The following is a 24,614-nucleotide window of genomic DNA, read 5'->3' as shown; positions in this document are numbered from 1 at the left end:
ATCAATTAATAATCAAAATAAAGCGTCGAACGTAAAAATAAGTAAACCGCTGTATGTTTAATTACCATCGTACTATACTGAAATATAACTGGGAAAACATTCCATATGCATTGAAAAAAATGCATGAACGGAATTTTTAATGGAGATTAACAACCATTAAAAATTGATAACATTACGTTATGATTTAATTGAAAAGCATAACCAACCGTTCGTGAGGCTATATCACCAGGTTTGATTATGCTATCGGAAATAGTAAATAAATATCGTTAATGGAAGATGAAGGCAACAACACTCTCAAAGATAAAGATTTTATCTTAAAGCAATAAAGGTCTTTATCAGTTTTACTTATCTAAATATTTATTCTGAACAGTGTCAGTGTTTGTAAATCCGAGTACATTCTTAACGAGAAATTGTCCAAGCTATCAAAGCTATACATGGAGCTAGCAATTGTTTTTATTGATTGACTGAAACTAGAGGGCGGGGCAAGTTTGAGGGATGAGAACTACCTACAGCAGAACATTGGAAATTTAGGTAGTTTTTATTACTGGCACGGCGTGTCCTTACGTAACGCCCCCTTTCTATTATATCCGCGTCCATATTGGAAATCATTTTCACATATATCCACACTTTGGGTGACATTTGGGGCAAGTCGTTAAGATAAAGGCCTTCGTGTACCCGACTAAAGAAGTATTTGATAGATATGACCTGATATCCGTCACAGACAGGGCAGGGACCTTTACAAACCACAACTTGTTATCATACCGTACCACGCTACGAAACAGTGTTCACCTGCCATAAATAAACACATGTAAAACAACTGCTTATAATTTTTAGAAACCCTTGTACCGAAGGGGCCCGGAAAAATGAAGCTGGACGAAGTTCTGGATACGATCGGCCAGTTTGGACGCTACCAGAAGTTCATATTCGTGTTGATATGCATTCCTGGTATAAGTTGTGGCATTGTTATGACTTTGGCAGTGATACTACTCGGGATTCCGAACCACAGGTAAGTCCTCTTACCCACGTGCTCAACTTTATATATCGAATAATAGTAGAACAATGAAAATTTCTTCTTATTTACATAGTAAAATAAAAACGACATAGCCTATAAGAAACACCCTCACAACATTTTGGTGTGTAAACCATTATGTGAGTATTATATAGTGGTTACTAGGTTCTTTGTACGAAAAAACTAATTAAACTTCTAACTAAATTGGGAAATGAAGTTCAATATGCAGTATATTGGGTAGTACATAATGCTATAGCAGAGTGATTCAATAGATTTGAATAACAACCACTTAAGTTTATGACCTGATAACAGTTAGATGCAGGTCAATGTTAACGTGTTACATTTGAAAAACGTAACACGTTTGTTCATGAAAAAAATGCATGAATTACATAATAAGTCGGCTATATGAGAATAGATAAATATTTCATAATCGTTAACATAATATATTATAACATTACGCATTGCACAATAAGATTTATTGTGAATTTTTATTAGATTGGTAAATTGATAACATAGTTAACAATATTTACAAATCGTTGTTACGTTTTCTATATAATACTAATGTTAACATGTTTAATGTAATTAACCGCTGTTAACCAAGGTATTTTTCAATTGTAATAGTTATGGACTATTGTGTTATATCAGCAAGTGTGATATCAACATTATAAGCCTTTTAAAACCGATATGTGTGTCCAGAGAATGGTGGTAAAAATAGATATCAATAGCAGAATTAATGCATCGAACACAACAATTTTACATCTCGAGAGCTGATGTAGAGAATCCTAATGTAGATAAGGCTGGTAACTTGATTGGTATGTTAATTTGGGGCCAGACATACATGTACGTTGAAGACTGATTACATATATTTACAAATACTATAATGTAAATAAATTATTAACCTTTTGCGTCCATTAAAACAAAGAGTAATCTATTGTATTGTTATAACTGTTATCTGTTATTACTGTTATCTGTAATTACTGTTATCTGTTATTACTGTTATCTATTATTGCTGTTATCCTTACTACTGTTGAAACGTATACTAGGAAGTGACTTACAAGGGCGAATGTATAGATGTTTTCCGATAGCAGTATACATTTGGAAGCTATATAGAGGTTTTCCGATAGTAGTATACATTTGGAAGCTATGTAGAGGTTTTCCGAGAGCAGTATATATATGGAAGATATATAGAGGTTTTCCGAGAGCAGTAAATATATGGAAGATATATAGAGGTTTTCCGAGAGCAGTATACATATTGAAGATATATAGAGGTTTTCCGAGAGGAGTTTACCTATGGAGGCTATATAGAGGTTTTCTGATAGCAGTTTCTATACCTTATATATATGCAGATGTATAGAGGTTTTGTTAGATCAGTATATATATATATATAACAGAAGTATAATGTTTTTTCCGAACAGTATAAATGACAGAAGTTTAGTGGTTTTTCGATAGCAATATAAATGACAGATCTATGTATATTTGTTTTTCACCCGCATGTAAGCCGATTTATTATCCAATCAGATGCAGTATTCCTGGTTATGAGAATGACACCTATGCAATACAGGATCCTCTTCATCAAGAGCACGTGGCCAGGTATATCCCGCCTCCAACAGACGACACATCTCTGCCATATGACAAGTGCCACCTCTACAGCTATAACGCCACCAGCACAAGGTTCGACAACTCCAGTCATCCAATCAATGCTACGCTGGTGACATGTACATCATGGGTGTATGACGATAGCGAGTTTTATGAAACTTTTGTATCAAAGGTAAGCCAGCTAGTAATTACAATGCCCAGTACTCAGGTACTGTATGTAAGAGCTGTATCTGATACTCATCGATAACCCCTACAACTATACTCAGCCATTACATACTCTTATTGTGGCATTCAAAATAAGTATGAATGATACAGCTTTTCAGGAAAACATCACATTGTATGTTTCTTCCATAACAAAAGCGTTTATCTTCGGACATCCCTGATCAACCCAACACCATTTACGCCGTTAACAGTGTTATGACTTATGTATGACTTCTCGTTGAAATAAAATGATACATCCTGAATCGTGCGTTATAACAACATCACTAACTCATATTAATTGTGACATCTTAAAGAATATCATTGTAACGTCAAATATCAAATAACATTGTTTATTGTAAAGAAAATAAACAACCAGCATACAGAAATGATGTACGTGTTACCATCTAAATCTCATCAAAGTACTGAGAATTCCTTTACTTCGTATTGTAATAATCTCATCCTGATTATATTTAAAATAGCTTATTGACTTCATTATCGAGTTCATTATATTTAAAATAGCTCATTGACTTCATTATCGAGTTCATTATATTTAAAATAGCTTATTGACTTCATTATCGGGTTCATTACACATTCCCATGACGTGGGTAATATAATCAAAACATACATAATATCTCGTAAAGCATATTCTAACTTAAAAACGGTAAAAAAAGATTAAAAAAATAAATAAAAAAGGGTCTAACATATAGAGGAAAAGATGCATAAGTCACATGGTTTAAACAAATAGGCAAATGTTAGATATTGGATATTTTCAAACCTTTTATACCCTACGTCTCTAACGAGACACGATTTAGGGTCTGAATACTTAAGTTCCTCTTTTCAGCACGATCTGGTTTGTGGCAATCATTATAAAGTATCTACAGCTAAGACCATCTTCTTCGGGGGTGTTTTGGTGGGCGCCCTCATCTTTGGTTCACTCTCGGACGGGTAAGACTCTAGCACAGTATGACATATGATCATGAAAGAATCGAACAGAGGCCTGCAAGGTCGTATCATTAGACGTCATATACTGTATAACATGATATATTCGTGAGGCATACACTTTTGCGATGTCTGTGGGTTATAATGACATATAAAATTAATACAACAAATTAAATGGAGACCATTATACGCTGTTTTTCGTTTTATCTAGGGCAATCACCAAAGGTTGCACCACGAAACTCAGTTTGTAGCTTAAACCGCAAAAGAAAGTACCTACGAATATATTATGTTATACAGTATAATATTGTGTGGTGGTTACATACTAATGTGTATGATTTAGCACAGTGAAGTGAATAGCGTGTTATGATTAATCTCTGATTAAACATAATTATGATACGCATCGAAAAAGATATAAATTATTACGACTGAAACAATAGCATATGATCATATCTATTTAGTTGAATTGTTACCACATGACATATCATTTGATATTAATATATTGATATTAATAGTGTGAATACCATCATTAAATAGCTAAGTTTTGAATTGATTTTGTTAACATATTCTAACAATTAACTATTCAAGCGGTGTATGATATGTTAATGTCTCCATCCACAATCAGAAATAACAGCTGTTTATGATATGTTTCAGTCTTGGCCGTAAGAAGACCATCAATATATCAATGGCATTGCTGTTTGCATCCTCTATAGGCCTGGCCTGGGCTCCAAACTACATTGCTTACGTCATTCTTAGGTTCTTAGCCGGTATGGCATTCTCGGGAACCTTCATTACTGCCTACGTCATAGGTAAGTTTATGCGACAATGATTGAATACAGGACTTGACGTAAAAAACTATGAACACTTTTCGCATGCATATATATAGTATTATCGACGATCTTTATCGATGTCTTATATTATTCTTGCTAATTATTATTTAAATGTAATACTGGATTCCATGCATCGATGGTATACCAAAATGTGTGTTAAAGGAAGATAATACTTATATGCAAATACATCTGTTAATGCAGCCAATGTTCCCCTCAAACTGTAACACGTAAACCCAGACATGATATCTCAGCATACTTGTCTCAGAATCATAGCGTCATTTTATTCTAGAATAAATAGTTTACACTTAAGATATTCACGTAGACGGAATATGTTTAACATCTCGACATATTCTAAATCAACAAAAATCCTACTCAATAACGATAACTTATAACTATGAGGTTATCCTTTGCATATATCGGGATTAGCTGCAAAATGACTCGCAAATCATAATTCATTTGGAAAATTATGAATATAACCGTAGTACAATGTCTAATAAAGAGTATAACATACATTGTCCTTTAAAGGATCAATTCTCGCAGAATAAGTATCCGGATATTATTTCTATCTATCATTTGTGACGTATTTTCTTACAATTAGGAATAGATGTCGCAGGGATTCCTAAAATTAATTTAATCGTATAAACGACATGTCAAGGTACCTTATCACTACGATGGAATGATGATTAGATTAACAACATTTGTCCTGATACATCAATACGATTGGCTGACTATTTATCGAAAGAAAACAATCTTTAGCAGTCTTAACATATCACTATCTTTCCCCAAGGTTCTAAATCGAAAGAATTTTCCCTAGTGTATACGGGAAAAGTAAATATTTGATAATAATTTATATCGATAATATTTAAGTGTTGCTGACCCCGCTTTAGAGTTCAGAACCAATAAAGTGAATGGGATGCCATGTTGACAGTCCGTTGTTGTGACACTGATCCCCACACTGTCTGAGATAGCTAAGTAGTTATGGATAGCCAACTACTTAAAGCTTCTTCACTTGACCTTTCTACTTGTAACTATACGTATGTCAACAATGTCGGTATGCAGTGTAAAACACGCAAAAACAACATCTGATATAAAATTTAGCTAAAATTGTACATTTAGATATCTAATTTATGGTATCCATACCCATATATTTAAATTTACTGATGACACAAAATACATTCTGCAGTATAAAACTAATACATACTCTAACACAAAATCGATCATTATCTGAAATTAAGATGTAATCACATTGAAATTAAACCATTTGTTATTTTTTGGTAGATATATAAAATACAAATAATTACTGGCTGCACAATTTTTTCTCTCCGAAATTCGTAATCATTGTTGCGACCAAACTTTTCTGATAAGTGATATGGCTATTATTATGATTATTATTTTTCGTCGACATATTGACATAAATTATGTACCAATTGGTCAACAATTAATACTAAGGAGAGAGCATATAAAGTGATCTTATAATACCAATTGAACACCCGTTCACCGGACATAATCGTATTTGTTTCTAAATACAATTAACTAACGATATTTTGCAGGTGTTGAAATCGTAGGGCCATCCAAACGTAAATACACGGGCATAATCAACGAAATTTTCTTCGCATTTGGAGAATGTTTTTTGGCCGGCGTTGGATTCCTAGTAAGGGACTGGCACTATGTGGAAATCATAATAGCAGCGCCAATGGTCTTGTATCTAGCCTACTGGTGGTAAGGATATTCAAAGTTATAATCTTTTGAGCTGATATAACTCTAATACACACATTTTAATAGTGTTAGTTGCGTTACGTTTTCATCTCATCGGGTAATGAGATGAACATACTATCTGTTGAAAGAGAATGTCAAAGTGATTGTTAAAATATCGATTTTATGATGGGTTAGTGAATAATATAAATGACAAATAAGTCAAATACTGTAAAAGTGGATATTTTCGCGTGTGGAAATTTTCGCTTAGCCAGCTTCTAAAGTGTTCGCGGTGTGGATATTTTCGCGCCGTCAAGATATTTTTGCGCTAACTTGTATCTTTTATATTTAGTATTTTTGTGTTAATATATTCGCGTGTGGAAGTTTTCGCGGTGATTTACTGATAGCGAAATAAGCGAAAATTTCCACACCGCGAATATTTCCACTTTTACAGTAACAGAATCATTACTAATGAGTTAGTATGACTTAAACTTTACTTGTAGATATAAATTCAACAGCTATATGTCTCTAAGTTTGTACCGCTGTTCTCTATCTTTAGCAATGTAAAATTATACACTAACATGATTTTATTAAGCATACATATGCATTTAAAAAAAATCGCTATTGACGGGATTTGAAAATATGATAATTTATAAATAAATTAGGTACGGACAAAACAGTTTCAGATAAAGTTCATTTTATTTATATAATAATCACGTGTTTAAAGGTTAATACCTGAATCCCCAAGATGGTTGATCAACAAAGGAAGGTTTGACGAAGCAGAGGAAATACTCCGAAAAGCCGCCAAAATCAACAAGAAAGAGTTACCTAGCAAACAAATACTTGACAGAGACATGAGAGACGACACAAAAACAGAAAAAGTCTACAAGATATTCACATCTCGAGTTCTCTTCATCCGGACATTAATCATCTTATACAACTGGTATGTACCTCAGCTCCGACATAAATAGCTACGGCGTAGTGTAAAACTATAGCCATAGATAAGGAGATACATACACTCGTCGTCATAGTTACTACATTAGCACCATAACTTATTGTCATGGACACATGTTTCTCATGTAATAATATCGTAATAAAAAAAAACCTCTGCCGGTGTAACAAAGAATTACAAACATCATTGTTAATAAAACATAGACAATTTATTTCATGAACACTGGCATGGCATATATACATTATCTTTAATGGGTTATCATTATATGAGATTTATCAATAAATGATACTTTTTATCATACAACTCAGAAAACTTACATTTTTGACATGTTTTAAATTCAAATGGAGATAGACATTTTTTCTGCGTCATTCACAATCACGTCATTGTCCATATTAAGACGAACCAATGACAAACGGTCCAGGGTATGTTACACTAGTAATGAATACAAAAGTATTACACTTGCTGGTTAATTGAATAACAGGTCGATTATGTGATAAAGATATATTGCAGGCAAAGCATGGCTATTGTGTAAGTAATTACTACCAGTATAGGTAAAGTAATCTTAATGCTAATAATATACTGACATGTCATAAAAATCCCGTTAATTTAAAAATGAAATGTATTAGTTTTATATTTAATATTCGGCATATCAGAAGATGATATTTATTTGTGTATGTATAACTTTATGATTACTATGCCATAAAATGACTTTTGTTATTAGTATCACATATTACCCGTAAAATATGATATTGTATTGCATACTACTAGTCATATTACTGACGACATAGTCTTGCATAAGGGTACTAGTATTATGTTTTAAATCTAATATTACATGATAATGAAGTATGGCATACTATGTACATATTACTAGTATTACATATTACTTCCCATAGTACTACTGTCATATTTAATGCTACTGTTATCACATAGCCATCGCGATGAATAATATTTTGCATCCCAGTTACACAAAAAAGAAAAGTATACCCTCAAAACTCAAAAACAAGACGACATAACAAATAAGCCTATCCTAAAAATAAGCCTGTATTTTAAATGAGCAAAAGTGACTTGAAAATGCGCCTTGGTCAAAAATAAGCGTTTTCTCGAAAATATATAATATGATGTTTACCTTAAATATTTTCCAGCAATGTCCTAAATGTCTGATTCGAAAAGATAACATCTGCGCATTGTTATTCCTATACTTTGGTTTCTACTCTAATACAACGTCATTTTGATACGGCCTTTATAATTGGTCTGTATGTAGGTACAAAATGTAACTGGTAGTATCGGGGGAGTTCTGGCTTGGTAATTTTTATCATGTTGCACAAGATAAGCAATAGTGGAACATTTACCATGAATAATACATCAAAAGTTTGACAAAATAAAACCTTCGTATTTGCTTTCTATTAAAGAAAGTAAGTCACGTCTTATTTTCGAGTTGTTTTGGCATTACATGTAAGGGGTTGGGGAGTTACATTTGTCCTGTATTCAGCACATACACAAAATGTATTATATCCTCTTAGTTCAAACTTATCCATTTAGGATTTTATAATGAATGTTTAATACATTTGCATGGTTACTGTTTTCACCAAAAAGGAACTGACCAGGTGCTAACAGTGTAACTGTGTACGGAACCTAAGGCCAATTAATTGTTTGTTTTTGTCTAGGAACCACACTAAAACGTTAGGAAGGTATATCTTGTATGGAATAAATTAAAGATCAATTTAATTAAATATGTTTTATACAATAAAAGATATAAAGCGAAATGTTTTATGAATCCTTTATAAACATCTATAGCTGTATACTTTTAATGCTTGAATATTTTCTTTTATACAATGTATATGGTGTCCTTCTGACATATTTGTGCGGAGATTAAGCAATGCTCAAATGTGTTAATGGTTATTGTAAATGTCATTTCTTAAGCATTAGATGTTTTTGTTTTAACACAGAATTATTAAGTTTCAATTAATAATGTGTTACTTTTCCTACAGGATGGTGGTCAGTATGACGTATTACGGACTGACCCTTAACTCTGGAAATCTCAGTGGAGATGTTTACCTCAATTTCTTTTTTTCTGGAATGGTCGAGTTTCCAGCCTACATCATCAGCATCGTTTTTCTCGACAGATTAGGCAGGAGGACACTTCATTGTATAATGATGCTTGCTGGAGGCGTGGCTTGTTTGTCAACAATATTCACAGTTTTATATGGTGGAAAAGGTATGGCCAATTTTTAGTAGACCTAAAAATTAAAGTTGAATCCATTTGTTTAATATGTTTATTACATTGAAATCAAATACATCGTTATAATTTTCATTCAGATCATTACAATCAACTTTAACTTATTAATTTGATGGGTTTTTTTTATTATACATGTATTAATTAATCATGACTATGGCATCTGCCTGATAGCTACAACAGTCTTCGACGCCCCGAATGTCACAACGTCTTAAATTGATTTTACTTTTAGAATAAAAATCACGTATCTATATTTGAATGTTTTAATCTAATTTGTGTTATTTCCCTTTATTTAGATCTTCAGATTTTAACAACGGTCCTAGCTTTGATAGGGAAGCTCGGGTCATCTGCAGGATTCGCTCTCATCTACATATATTCCGCAGAGCTGTTTCCAACTGTTCTCAGGAATGCCGCCATTGGTATATTCTCTTGTGGTGCCAGGGTCGGTGGAATGGTGGCGCCATTGATAGCCGACTCGGTATATCTTATTACTTTAAGATGTTACAAGTATGCTACTGCATGTATACAGATTAGAATGAATATAAAATTTGCCACAAAATGTTTCAGCTAAACTTGCACGTTCTATTAAAGTGAGTACAATTTGATAATCATATCGTTGTTTGAATTAAGGCTATCCAATTTTCACTTTTGACCCGTATTCCGTTAATATCTTTTGCTGTTGCAGGTAACTATAATAGGCGGGAAGATGGGCCAGGCCATCCCGTTGGTGATATTTGGAGCGGCGTCTGTCCTTGCTGGTATTCTCACATTGTTCCTGCCTGAAACTCTAAACACACGTCTGCCAGAAACAATAGAAGATGCTAGACTATTCGGCACGTAAGTAACGGTATCTTGGTATACATCACATCACACATGAGAGTGACTGACATAAAGGATGTGTTAAATACACAATGTTACAGGAAGAAGCGTAATCAACAAAATAAATCATATGTGTAAACAAAACAATAATTCTAAGACTTGTAAACATGACAAACAATTAACACATTTCAATAAAGATTGAAATTTAGAGATAGTATAGTCAAAATAAAGTATACTACTGCATTATAATCATACAGCCGCTTCATCATTCGAGGACACGTGCTTCAATGGGCCTAACATTTTGGTTCCTATTATACGATTGAGAAATTCGCAATAGGTCAAAAGAAATCTGTCAATAAGGAGGATTGGCTAGTCCTTAATTCATTTTTTAAAAATAATTTTCAATATTTGGTTTTAAAAGAAAGTCTAGTGCATGTTTGCATTCTTAAGCGTATCACTGTTTAAATAAATTATGCATAACATACAGGATAGAACCTAAGTTACTCTAAATCTAATATATATTGTAACAGTAAGTAAAAGACGGGGCAGTGAAAAATACACTGTTACTTTTTAAAGAAGAAATAGTATTCATTTTTTTCGCAGATAGTATGGTTATTGTATAACATATAAGAATACACCTTTTAATCAGATCTGAAGTATACATTTTCATCAACTTTGAAAATTAATATAATTTCATCTACCGAGAAATGAATATTCCGTATGTATTACGTAGTAGACGTCATACTGCCACTTCAGATTGCATATTTTGTCATCATTCACACTTGAATTAATTATGTTAAAAGATTTTTTATATTTATTTTCCAGGGAGAAATACAACAAACAAATTCAAAGAGATATACATGTTAGTCCGGATGAGGAATCGACGACCAAATTTTAGTTTTAATTTACAGACAGTGTGCACTGATATTCTTGGTTATTTCTACGTCCAGGCAATCTATTAGATTTATGTCACTGTGAAGGGGCAAATATCAACCTTAAGGTTAATATGCATTAATGATAGGTATTTTGTGATGTCTACATTTGTCTACAGTTGTCCACTTTTTATCTCGACCATATGGAAATGCTACCTGTTAAAATGATTTGAAGAATTGATATTCTGTTGTTTTTAAAATCGGTTAAGGAGTACAGTTATGGCAAAAAAAGATAATTAGTTTGTATAAGCAATAATATACTAATAATAGATTGACAATTCAGTAACAGAATTTTGACCTACAATTGAGTAACATAATCTTGACCTACATTGATGGTGTGATAGAACAATTTTCGACCCGAGGAATGATATTCTTTCTATGAAAAAAAAAATCCGTGAACAATGGGGAATATATGTGTGAAAGCCATCATTTGAAAGAAAATGAAAGTAATCAATTAGACAATTTAGGAAAATCAGTTAATTATTACATCAAAGCACATTACACAAGTTTAGTTTACACCTAAATGAAAGTTTGCATCTTTTCCATTTGGCATTTCCCTCCGGATAACAACTTGTATAGATATATGTAGTTATGAAGTATTGGGAATATACTCAAGTTAGAATATGAGCGATATCCATGTATAATTAATGTTTTACGGGTTCATCCTTCTTTTGATTGGACGAGACGTTTCCAGCATTATCTTTCAGAAGCAGTAATATCATTCAGCCCAAATATGGAATATCTGATATAATCAAACTAGGTTCACACATCACCAATGCAAATCTATGAAATGTACTTATGTGAGTCTTACTGGATGCATTCTAGACAATAGAAATGTATTATCAAGTATAGGAAGTATAACGGAAGTGCTCAAGTGAAATTTAAAGAAAAATATGATGATAATACATCAGGACCAGGCTACTTAATTAATTATGATCAATTCTGTCTTATCTTAAACTAAGGTTTTATTCACGAATGCATTTTAATAAATTTGCTTATCAGTTGTCATTTTATTGGTCTTATTTTTGATCCAGCCCACTATTATCAGACGGTGAGCTATTCATATCACCATTTGTCTGTGGTCAGTCTGTCGCCTGTCCGTCGTCCGTTTGTCGTCCATCTGTTGTCTGTCCGTCCGTAAATAATATTTGTTATTGCTATTTCTTGAAAAGGGTACAGAAGTATATTTCTCAAACTTCATATGAAGGTTTATCTAGGTCCCTTGTTGTGCCAATTTAAATAAGATTTTTGACAAAGAAAAAAAAAAAAAAATCGACAAGCAGCCGTATTGGCTTTTGATAATTTAAGTTTGTTATCACAATTTTTCGGGTAATTTTGGAAGAGTGTTCCGCAAATTTAATGTTTTGGTTCCCCTTGGTCCCTAGCTGTGCTTAATTTGTTCACATTTATGAAAAAAAGAAAAAAATCCGATAGGCGGCCATCTTTGATTTTGAAAATAGAAGTTATCGCTTTATTCTTGAAAAGAAGCGAAGGGATGTTTCTTAAACTTTTGTGGTGTCCACTAGTTCTTGTTATAAGATTATTAAGAGGAAAAGAAGAAAGAATGGAAAAGCAAATATAAGATCAGAACTTATAAAGATCACTCAATGGTGGGCGCCAGAATGCCTCTTGGATATCCTGTGCATTCTTTCCACCAATCCTATGTTTTCTTTAATTATGTCAATCCATCTTTCATACAGATGCGCCTCGACAGAGGTGAATTTTACCTTTGAAATGAAAAAAAAAAGAAAAAGAAACAAAAAGGAGTTTTATTTGAACTATAACATTCACCTTCTACAACTACGTGAGTGTGGTCTTTTGGAAAATCCTTTAGGAATTACAGCAGCGGATATAAACAGTTATGGTGAGCACAACACAATACAGATTAGTACAGATTATCAGTGTCTTAGTGTTCATACTGATATGAAATAGAAAACAAAAAAGTGATACAATCTCACAATGTTTATTGTAAATAAAAATCGTATTAGTGATTCGTGGATAATTAAATGAAAGTCCGAAAATATCTGCAAATTGATCCGATGGATATAAAGAGCATTATAGATGAATCACTATATATGTATATAAAGATGTGTTTTGATGAGCATGTTTGTTATGAATGAGAAATGATGAATGATTTTATATCAATAAAGAAAACTTCTCCGTATACACTGAAACTTGCTTCTGTTAAACAATACAAGGACTAAAAGCGACATATCTTAGAAAGCTGGAATGTTGAATTATATATGTTTAATATGCCCATGCCCAGCACATTCAAGAATTTAGCGTTCGATTATTATAGTAAAACTAATTCTATCCATTTAGGCCTTAAAATGTGCATATAAACACAAAGTGAAAAAAAAACATAAAAAAAACTATACATAGCAACTATGCACGAATTGTTTTAACTAAGCAATTTGTTTTTTTTTCTTTTAAAAATCTGACGGAAAGGAGGACTTTGGTAACAAGGAACATACATGTTCCTTAGGTAAGTGGATAGAGTGAAAATATCAAACGTATAATTGGCGTTTCGCAGGACCATATTGCTGAATAGCTTATATTCCGTTTTTTTTTCGCATTTTCAGTATATTCTTGCACAATACGACTGTGGTTATGAGATAAGCGTAAGTCGTACTTGAACTGTAATGGAGACGATTGCATTAAGCAACCAGCATAGATATGTTGCTTATAAGTGTTCCCGTGAAGGATTCTAACGTAAACGAGGCAGGTTCATATCCAATTTATTCATCTGTCTGCTTCACACACACTTTTCTGGTCGTTATAGCTGAAATAAAATCAAATGCAATCATCAAAACGTTACATGAACTGGTTTGACACCGGGAAAAACTATCCACGCGTCATTGTGTTTCTTAACAACTAACATCACCCCTATCATTTTTTGTTAACCCTGACCTTGATCCAAACACCGTGTGAACGCATATATATTACACATCAGTAATATATTAAGAATTGATACGTCTGTACACACATATGTATATTTGCTTATGAATAAGAAAAGCATGTCCTCTGTATGTCCTCTGTATGTCCTCTGTATGTCCTCTGTATGTCCTCTGTATGTCCCCTGTATGTCCTCTGTATGTGACGAAAGCTTTGCAAAATGAATTTTATCAGAAAGTGTTTTTTTAGGTGTTTGCTTTGTGCAGGGAGATCCATGCCTATCTTTTACTGGTATACGTATCCTCCAATTTGATTGATTTTATAAATCCGGGTAATGGTGTTTATATAAGAAGACATCAATAAGTATTATTGTGCATATATATACTATATCAATTAACAAACTCATTAACTTTATTGTCAAAATAAACATGTGTTTATCATATACCTAACCTGCATGTAGGGCGTAAGAATCGACCTACTGCCCCCATTACAGGATAGAAAGAGGCCACTATATTTGAAATCTTTTCTCTTTCTCAACTTTCTTCTTCCTATTGCTTCCCTTGACATTTTTGCCTTTTAGTTGAACGTTCGGCCTTGCCAGGGAGGCTTTGGGCTCTGTCCCCAGATGAGTCTATAAAACTGATACAGTGTAGTTGCTACTTCTTTTTAACGCTCAGCATTTTGGTAGTGGGATGACTGGTTTATACGTTTTGATAATGAGACCAATTGATGTGTCCTGTTTCGTGGCTTCGCTGGTGTGTTTCATTGAGGTAGCACAATCGACATCAGTTTTGCGCTATTACCAGCACAAACACGAATATACCACAGCCTCCCAAAACACACATACACTAATCGTATTCATCTTGCCCACAGGGAATACCGTCCATTAATACGACCATAGTTGTTGATAAGACTTGTCAGTGTAACATCAGAGTAAAAATGTTTTGCTATTGATCTATTAAAGCGAATTCAGATTTAGTGACAAGATTTTCTGACATCGATGAAACAGACACCCACAGTCGCTTATACCGATCTTAACTTACAACATGACCAACAGGGCAGCTTACAAGTAAGCGGTAGGTTTTAATTTCCTCATTAGTGAGTTGTATGCCCAAAAAGTAACACCATTCCTTCATCTAGGTTTTAATTTCCTCATTAGTGAATTATATGCTCAAATAGTAACACCATTCCTTCCTCTATGAAGAGTGTTAACATTTACCTGTTGATTCGATATTCAAGGACCTGTTCCAAAGTAATAACGTTTTCCGTGACAGATTTCCATCTCTGACGGAAGAACTAACAACATTCAGTTTCGGGAGATGTAGGTTGAGGAAAACCAAGTGGAAGTGTTATGTTCGACATGATGATCTTATTTGGTAATATTATATTTCGATGTACAACATTAAGTCAGGAAATCGTACATGTATGTTACCATCAACGTTTTCATTTTGAGTATGTGACTGAATCAATATTTGCCTGGCGGGCGTCGTCAATGAATACTCGGAATACCTGGTCTTATTATTGTACTTTTGCAAGGTTCTCAATGTGGATCTGCATTTTGTGTTAGTATTATGTCCTCTTTTAAGTTAGAATTACGGTATCGTCGTTATGTCTGTATTCTATATTGCTTTTGTGAATACATTATTGACATTAAAAGAGCAGCTGTTCCGTGTACATGCATATACATTTTATCACGTTATAATTAAAAGACGTCAACCGCTAGGTATGCTTTTATATAGCTGTATGTATTATGAAAAGCGACTAAATCATTTTCTAAATGAAGAAGTTCGAAGAAATTTTAGGAATTATTGGAGAATTTGGATTCTATCAGAAATGTGTTTTTCTGATGCTATGCTTCCCACCGCTAGTAACTGCAATGCATTTGGTAATGAGCGTGTTCGCACTTGGCATTCCAGATCACAGGTATGGTCATCTACAAGTATGTTGTTGACACGATTTGATATTCCCCGTTCATATATGTAGGTGTGTTTGTTCTTTAAAGGGACATAGCGGTAAAAGTGTTATATCTTTTATTGATTGTACAAGTTTTATAATCTTCTGCTGAAAGTCTCTCCTTAATAATTCTGTTTGATATGTTTAACTAATTACGAAAGACACAACATATACCCAATAAATGTTTGATAGAATGAGAGAATTAAAGGCTTAAACTAAGTTTTTTTTATATCATGATATGAAATATATCATGATTAGATTAAATATTATAGAATGATTATTTGACTTTTACATCCGTTACCGACTTTTGAAAATAAGATCGCGTTCTAGAAGCGTTGTTAGTCGTAATGTAATTTCAAGCTTATTTTCAGATGTGCCATACCAGGGTACCCTAACGATACATTTGCCATCCAAAGTCCATCTCATGAAGCTTTGGTCAAACGACTCGTGCCGCCGTCGACGGACGAAACCCTGGATTACGCCAAGTGTGACCTGTATGATCGGTCGTACGACGGTGATGATAACTCTACCGACCTAAAGGCCTGTTCGAGTTGGGTTTACGACAGGAGTGTCTACATCAACACATTCACGTCGGAAGTAAGTTCTGGATTCATTTGCATTCAATGCATTCATCATATCTATGATGATATATAGTTAAAAATTATCATATCTATCTTTCCAGTATCTGATGCTGTCATACTAATTATTTACAGTTTTTCTCTCGATCCGTCGCAATGAAACTAGTACACTCAAATCGCTTCATTTTCCGATGAAGATTGCTTGTCTCGTGCTTTTGTTCTTCTGACCGGCAATTCACATAATGAAGTTGGTCATTGTTGACATAGGCCATCCAGTTTTATACCGCTTCAGAATTCAATGATTTTTTTTTTAGATATATAACTATTGTTTTCCACAAGAATAATAACGCAAAGCAACTAAGTATGTACTAATAAAAGGTGGAAGAATAATGTTTAAAAAAAACGTTATCTCACACACCACAGAGAGGTCACAGAAACCCTCATCAAAAGTGAAAGTCGTTACACTGTTATATAGTACGAACACGGACTTACAGCAAGACAATATCTTCTGTTGTTGACGGTCATCCCTCCATTGAAGACACCATTCCCCCATTCCACCACCTAACTTACGCAAGTCTTGTTATTGGCTAGGTACCGTCAGATTGCTAATTAAAACTTACATTTTCTCAAGTGGTCTTACAAGTCGAATTCGGCCTTTACTCTAACTGTGTTCACTTCCCTCAGTATACATGCATGCAACAAAATTACCTATCAATTCTTAAATATTAGGGTTTCATTGTTTTGTCAGATTGTAATATTATGGTGTAATAATTTCAAAATGTCTGTTGATATGAAATGATCTTTTCTAAAGCATGACATCGTGTGTAACGACAAATTGAAGACGACACATGCGCAGATGATTTATTTCGGTGGAGTGATGGTTGGATCAGTTGGCCTGGGGTCTATATCAGACATGTAAGTTTCCATTTTGTTAAATACACGAACAAAATTAATATGCCGTTTCATTGCAATACACAGTTTTATAATGTCATGAACAGGATGTTTGAGAATTTACTTCGATCCGCCTCTGTTCTTTTTTATTTTCTTCTATTCTTTTTTATTGCATTTTTGCCAGTGAAATATAGAAATTTATCATACTTATAAAACTTATATTTTCACTGCAGCAATAAGCAGTAAAAATAAAAGATTTTGCAGTGAAAAGGTATCCGTTTATGACCAATCAGAGCGAACTTTTGTTTTCACCTCATTGGAACTTGCCGATTTTTCCAATCGAAGCGAAAATAGGTAAATGTGTTACTTTGACATATTTCTGATATATTTAGACTAGCTTTTGACAAAAATACTCAATTGATGTTAGCTTTTCATATACATATTATCCAAAATAACCGCAGAAAACATTTAAATTGCCCTGATCAGTCCTTTCAAAATGACGTCGTCAAGTTTACGCTGATAAAAAAAGAAATTAAAAGATTTCCTGTTGAATATAACACATGTATTTCACTCGTATGACAGAATATTTCGATATTTTCAGAAGTGCTTCGCATACTCTTGAAATATATGCAATATTCAACAGGAAACCATTCAATATCCTCTAAATATTCTGTTTGTCATTTTATCCTTATGAATAAGATCTTACATTTTTCCTTTTGCCAATAAAACATTTATCGACGAAGATAACATATTATTGAAGACTGTCGAAAATGTTGGACTTCATGATCAGTTCAACTATCATTTTCTTTTAACGTTTATTTTTTTTTTTTTGTAATTTACGAGGTCAACATTTTATGTCTGGTTAATGTATACATTTTGTAGATAATAAATATTTTTGGAATCTCAATGTATGCGTTCTTAAAACTGTTGTGGTGTCTTCAAAAAGTAAGACAAAACATAACATATGTTTGGTATATCAATTATCTTTCACACCCACTTAATTTGATTTTCCGTACAGAATCGGACGGAAGAAGACTTTGCACTTTTCCTTTTTAATGCTACTGGGGACGACCCTAGGTTTAGCATGGGCTCCGGATTTCGTCACCTTTTGTGTACTTCGGTTCCTTATAGGAGTATCGTGTGCTGGAGTATTCATGACTGCTTTCGTCATAAGTATGTATAAATCATCAGTAAGGGAAAATTGTATATAATATATGGGTTTGGGTATTTATATATATATTTCTAATATGCAATCAGTAAAGAGGAAAAGAATGGAACAGCCATACAATATACTGTGTCTATAAATGAATGAACATGACTGCCAACGTGTTTGTAAGCCTGTCTTTCAGCGTTTGTAGTCAGCTTAATGTTGCAATTATGCATTATAGGTATGGAGTTGGTTGGTCCTTCAAAGCGTGTGTGGGCAGGTATTGTCCTCCAGTGTTTTTCTGCCGCCGGATTGGTCATTCTGGGAGGGATAGGCTACGCCTTCGGAGAGTGGAAATCTATTGAAATCGCGGCTGCCGTACCTTCCGTCGTCTTCCTATTCTACTGGTGGTAAGTACATGCCTTCCAGTATTAAGTGACATTTAAGCTAGTTACCCATTTGTATAACGTATATTATCTGTCTTGGTTTATCATGATCTCTTTATGAAACACAACATTTTACTTTGAAACAGTATATTTTGATTGGAAAAAAATACAAGAAAGATAAGGACTGATATTATTTTTTTTGTCATGGCAGATTTCTTCTAACTCATGATCTACGGCTTTAACCAAATTGCCTTGCCAGAAAAATAAAAAAAAAGATGCTTAACCTTTACGTCACGACAACCGCCCCAAAAAGGGGTTTCAAAGTCACAAAGCTTTCTAGTCAGATAATATAATATAACAATGGCAAATTTTCTTTTAGATGATATGAATGCAATGATCATTATATGAATAAACAAAGTTACGAATTATACGTATAAATTACCGGTAATTCACGGCTTTCAATTTTGTTTCAACAACAAAATGATGATGATACTATTGGTAAATAATGTGATCATTCAATTCAACAGGACACCTAAATTAGCGCACAATTAATGTTCGGCTATTGATTGAGTAGCTATCTAGAATATGTCATGAAATACAATATCAAACACTTTAACTATCAAAATGATACGGGGGTCAATTTGAAAAGTAATACAATATATGTCCGGCAAAATTCGAATCCGTCCATTCGAGGCTTACAACTTATCAATCAGCCCTCGTAATTTACCGAAATGGTTTTATCTCCCTAAGAGATATATCATCATTCATTATGAAGGCTAGGAATTTTGAAATGTATCCTTGAATTTTCATTATTCAACTACAAACAACACAAGAACCTGAGCTGGTCAGTTTTGTGTTTAGGTTTATCCCTGAGTCACCGAGATGGCTGATCAGTCAGGGTAAAATCGAGGAGGCCAACAAGATCATACAGAAGGCGGCCAAGGTAAACAAGGTGACGATTCCAGAGAAGATTCTGAATGCTGACTCTATAGAGGAACCGGAAACTGGTCGCCTATGGCACCTGTTTACATCCCGTGTTCTCCTTATAAGGACACTCATCATATTCTTTAACTGGTAGTTATTTCCCTTTGATATTGGCAGTAATTGTATGCAATTGAATTTACCGAATTTCATTATTTTCCTATCGCGATACCTGATAGACTAGGTTTACGATATAACCAATCTTGTTAGTTCACTGTTATGTTTATGCTACCACTTCTGGAGGATGTAAGATAGTTTTAATCAATAGAATAATCTTTTATGCATACATGTTTTGAAGGGGTGTGGTCAGTTTGGTTTACTACGGCCTCTCCTTGAACACCGGAAACCTCGGAGGTGATTTCTACGTGAACTTCCTATTGACTGGCCTGGTCGAGTTTCCCGCTTATGCGTTATGCCTTGTTTTACTCGACAGAGTCGGCAGAAGACTTCTCCATGCCTCATGTATGATAGTTGGCGGTGCTGCATGCGTAATAACAATATTCCCCATGTTATACGCAGGTGAAAGTAAGTAATTTATATTAAGTGTTCATAACTGTCAGCTCAAAATGAAAGAACTGTATCGATTTAAGTTAAAGGCAGCAAAAAGTAAAACAACTTAAAAATGAAAAAAAGCAAATACGCGAATAAAAGATATAGTGAACATCCTAACTTGTTACATCTATAAGATTCGTTTATGCCTTGTTGTCACTTGAAAGCTGTCGGTTTGCTTCTGTTCAAATAAATTTGGGTGTTAAGCAAAACAAAAAATTATAACCTCATAAACAAAGGTATAATCACATATATGTGATATAGCAAAACCTGATTTCATACGCACATAAATCTGACACATACTACAGAAACATATGAAAAATAATAATATTCCGAAAACAGAAATTCTTGATAAGAAATCATCATAATAAAGTGTCTTACTGTCTCAATACCATAGGTCTTCAGCCAATTACAGTCACTCTGGCCATGCTGGGTAAGGTTGGAGCAGCTGCTGCCTTCGCTGTGATATATGTGTGGTCAGCAGAGTTATACCCGACCGTTGTAAGGAACGCCGGGATGGGCGCCAGCTCCTCGTGCGCTCGTATAGGGAGTATGATTGCGCCGTACATTGCCGATTTGGTATGTAGTTTGACAGTGAATGTGTACAAATTGTGTTTCATTGTATCTTATAATTTCTATCTTTACAGTTGAACAAGTCTTTCATACGGTGACATAATCCAAAAATACAATAAATTTTGATGCACAATTATCTTCTCCTGAAAAGTCAATAGGGCGGCGCACTAATATACAATGTAGCCTAACTTCATAATTATATATCATTTTTATTTTCGCAATTAAGACTAAATTTCTCAAAAACGACCAGGACGGTAGAGCAGACGGTTGACGCCTCAGAATTTCATATTCGCTAACAATAGCTTACGCTACCATTGTTGTCTTTCGAAGACGTAATATGCCTACAACAACAATAACGACGCAAGCCGTCCTCCGTTATGTACCGCGATAATACGGAACTATAATATTTCTAAATACTATTCCTCTGTTTGTTTATTCTGTCGCCATGAGAATATTTCATAAGACCTCTAATGTAACTAAATAAAGTCACTTTCTTATTTTGTAGAGTCAGGTCGTTGAGGGTAACTTAGGACGAGCAGTACCCTTGCTCATTTTTGGCACAGCATCCGTAGTAGCTGGAATAATGTCACTATGGTTACCGGAAACTAAAAACAGCGAGCTTTCCGAGACTCTTGAGGATGGGAAACGATTTGGTAAAACATTTATTTTTTGTTTCAAAACTAGGAACAATTACGTATTGGTCAGTTGTTTTTGAAAATTGGTTATATTTTGGTTTACAATCAATATTCATTGTACTCATTGTAATAAGTGGGTAAAGGAACACATATACTCGCCTAGTTTGATACGAATGTTTAAAATTTAAATATATGCAATACATTCGAATAAGATAACATCATTCCTTTCACAAAACAATTTTAGGCCTCCAAAGGAAAGATATCATACGGTGAAGATGATTATGTACAATTCTAACCATTTAGTTAATGGAATATGAAGCACTCGTAAAATGCTACCTGCCGAGAAAAATGATTTCAAATCAAGCGTCAGACCTACACTTGAGTGAAGTTCGTAAGAGTTATTCCCCTGCGAGCACTGATACATCTTCTTATGTTGTGTCAGAAGTCATGTTGGTATGTGACACCAGGAACACGACAGAACAATGTGATGAAATATATTTATGTGATAAACGAAAAACATTGTAAATACGTTATCTTATTTTTATTTTCATGGTAGAGTAATATTCTATTTTTCTAATATTTATCAAAATCTATTACTGCAAGAAAAGTTATTTGATTTAATTTATGGATTTTTTTTTTATCTTTGGTGTAATACAAAAATTAATGACGCTTAAATGAGATTCTTACTTACGGAAAAGTTTCACAACATCAACTAAAAAGGGATTATCCCTGTAACCAATAGAATATCACATAGATTTGATTAATTTGAAAAATAGGTTTTTGGAAAAATTCCCTGTTTTTCTTTTCAAAAAGTCTAGATGTCAAGATATTTAGCATGGAAAGACAAAGATTTTTGTAACAAAGCAAATAGTTGCACAAAGATCACTCATGTTAATTTTCATGAGCATCGGTTATCTATTTCCTGACATTGTCATATCCCCTTAAGCGTGAGACGTGGAGTAGTTGATTAGGACAATTGCTTTCAGCACGTATATTATGATAAATTCTTGATTCTTTTGGGAAAGTCTGATGGAAAAAAATAATACACGTAATCAAATCAAGCGGTACTCGTGTCATTTCGAGATATTGTGTTTGCAAACACTATGAACTCAATAAATCTAGATTGACTAACTTATATTTGTTTGACCTTATGTCCATATATAAGACGTAAAGTGAGTAACATCAATGGAATAACTTTTCATACTCTAATAATTTGAAGGGGTGTGGTCAGTTTGGTTTATTGCTGCCTCCCTTTCAAACCAGAAACCCACCTGTCGACATGGATGAGTAGGAATATACAAGAATCCAAAATAGAGAAAATGGCAACTATTTCGTTTGAGGAAATAATAAATAAAAAGAACCATTTTTGACTAGCGTGGGGAATCTAGCAGTTGACAAAGTTCTATATATGTTTAGCTTGTCAGAAGACGACGCGTCATTCTATCCCGAGTTTATCTTACATGTATATGTTTATAATCTTCGGATTACAATTTGGTATTAACCTGTTTACAGTCTTACCCCAGATTGACTTTGATTATGTACAGTGATTTCGCTCTGACCAAACTATACATATATATCTATAGTATGCAATCGACGTAAACATAGCCATGCTGAACTTTAACTATGCAAAGTAAACGTTACAGCTAAAAGGTCGATACCATATACCAAATAATCCACAGTTCTGATTGATATTGCAGGTCGACAGACAGATAGGAAACAGGGCTGTAATTTGGTTATGAGGCATTTAGTTCCCCGAAACGACAAAAATGGAGTGACCACCATCACAAATTTATGAGGCTATGCCAAGTGTCGGGACATTAACATTTTGTAGGTGAGGTACCCTGGGACACTGGAGGAAACAGGAGATGTTGATGTATCCAAGTTACTGATTGGAATTTAATACTCGAAACATAAAAAAGAATGATGTGATTTTAATAAATTCATTGTTGTAAACCGTTTTTATCATTGTGATAGAGTCGGTTATAGTGTTTGGTAATTTTTAGTTTCTTTTGGTTGAATTCGGATGACAATGGATAAATCTGTAGTAGTAGTAGTAGTAGTATACGTAGTAGTAGTAGTAGTAGTATGCGTAGTAGTAGTAGTAGTAGTATAAGTAGTAGTAGTAGTAGTAATAGTAGTAGTAAGTAGTAGTAGTAGTAGTAGTAGTAGTAGTAGTAGTAGTAGTAGTGTAGTAGTAGTAGTATACGTAGTAGTAGTAGTAGTAATAGTAGTAGAAGTAGTAGTAGTAGTAGTGGTGGTAGTATACGTAGTAGTAGTAGTAGTGGTAGTAGTGGTAGTAGTAGTAGTAGTATACGTAGTAGTAGTAGTAGTAGCAGTGGTAGTAGTAGTAGCAGTGGTAGTAGTGGTAGTAGTAGTAGTAGTAGTAGCAGTGGTAGTAGTGGTAGTAGTAGTGGTAGTAGTAGTAGTAGAAGTAGTAGTAGTAGTAGAAGTAGTAGTGGTAGTAGTGGTAGTAGTAGTAGTGGTAGTAGTAGTAGTAGTGGTAGTAGTGGTAGTGGTAGTAGTGGTAGTAGTAGTAGTAGTAGTAGTAGTGGTAGTAGTAGTAGTAGTAGTAGAAGTAGTAGTGGTAGTAGTGGTAGTAGTAGTAGTAGTAGTAGTAGTAGTAGTAGTAGTAGTAGTAGTAGAACCTAGCAAACGTGCTAATTCGGATCCAATTATCAATCAGTTTGGTAGAAAACTCGTATCGTTATGCAAAACTACTACTTTGAGAATAGTTAATGGAAGACATAACGACGATCCTAATGGTAGTATTACCTTCTATAATAGCAGAGGAACGAGTCTTATAGATTATGTTTTAACTTTTGATAA

The 24,614-nt window shown here is 33.9% G+C and overlaps 1 protein-coding gene across 1 annotated transcript in view; it reads left to right on the top strand.

Moving 5' to 3' along the window:
* Positions 1-23,688, top strand: part of LOC117328333 — a 33,907-nt gene extending 10,219 nt beyond the window's left edge. The window contains exons 2-22 of the mRNA XM_033885859.1: positions 835-1,006; positions 2,528-2,777; positions 3,648-3,751; positions 4,397-4,551; positions 6,123-6,291; positions 6,992-7,207; positions 9,205-9,431; positions 9,746-9,927; positions 10,135-10,286; positions 11,094-11,165; positions 12,203-12,251; positions 15,879-16,018; positions 16,420-16,645; positions 17,438-17,541; positions 18,536-18,690; positions 18,945-19,074; positions 19,912-20,124; positions 20,330-20,556; positions 20,978-21,159; positions 21,659-21,806; positions 23,486-23,688. Coding sequence (XP_033741750.1) covers positions 835-1,006; positions 2,528-2,777; positions 3,648-3,751; positions 4,397-4,551; positions 6,123-6,291; positions 6,992-7,207; positions 9,205-9,431; positions 9,746-9,927; positions 10,135-10,286; positions 11,094-11,165; positions 12,203-12,251; positions 15,879-16,018; positions 16,420-16,645; positions 17,438-17,541; positions 18,536-18,690; positions 18,945-19,074; positions 19,912-20,124; positions 20,330-20,556; positions 20,978-21,159; positions 21,659-21,806; positions 23,486-23,583 — 3,371 coding nt within the window. The 3' untranslated portion in view covers positions 23,584-23,688. The remainder of the gene's footprint in view (positions 1-834; positions 1,007-2,527; positions 2,778-3,647; positions 3,752-4,396; positions 4,552-6,122; positions 6,292-6,991; positions 7,208-9,204; positions 9,432-9,745; positions 9,928-10,134; positions 10,287-11,093; positions 11,166-12,202; positions 12,252-15,878; positions 16,019-16,419; positions 16,646-17,437; positions 17,542-18,535; positions 18,691-18,944; positions 19,075-19,911; positions 20,125-20,329; positions 20,557-20,977; positions 21,160-21,658; positions 21,807-23,485) is intronic.
* The last annotated feature ends 926 nt before the right edge of the window (positions 23,689-24,614 follow it).

This window comes from Pecten maximus, chromosome 5, assembly GCF_902652985.1.
Source record: "Pecten maximus chromosome 5, xPecMax1.1, whole genome shotgun sequence".
In the NCBI taxonomy this organism is placed as follows: Eukaryota; Metazoa; Mollusca; class Bivalvia; order Pectinida; family Pectinidae; genus Pecten; species Pecten maximus.
The sequence above is the reverse complement of the archived record's forward strand: the minus strand, read 5'-3'. Positions and strand labels throughout refer to the sequence as shown.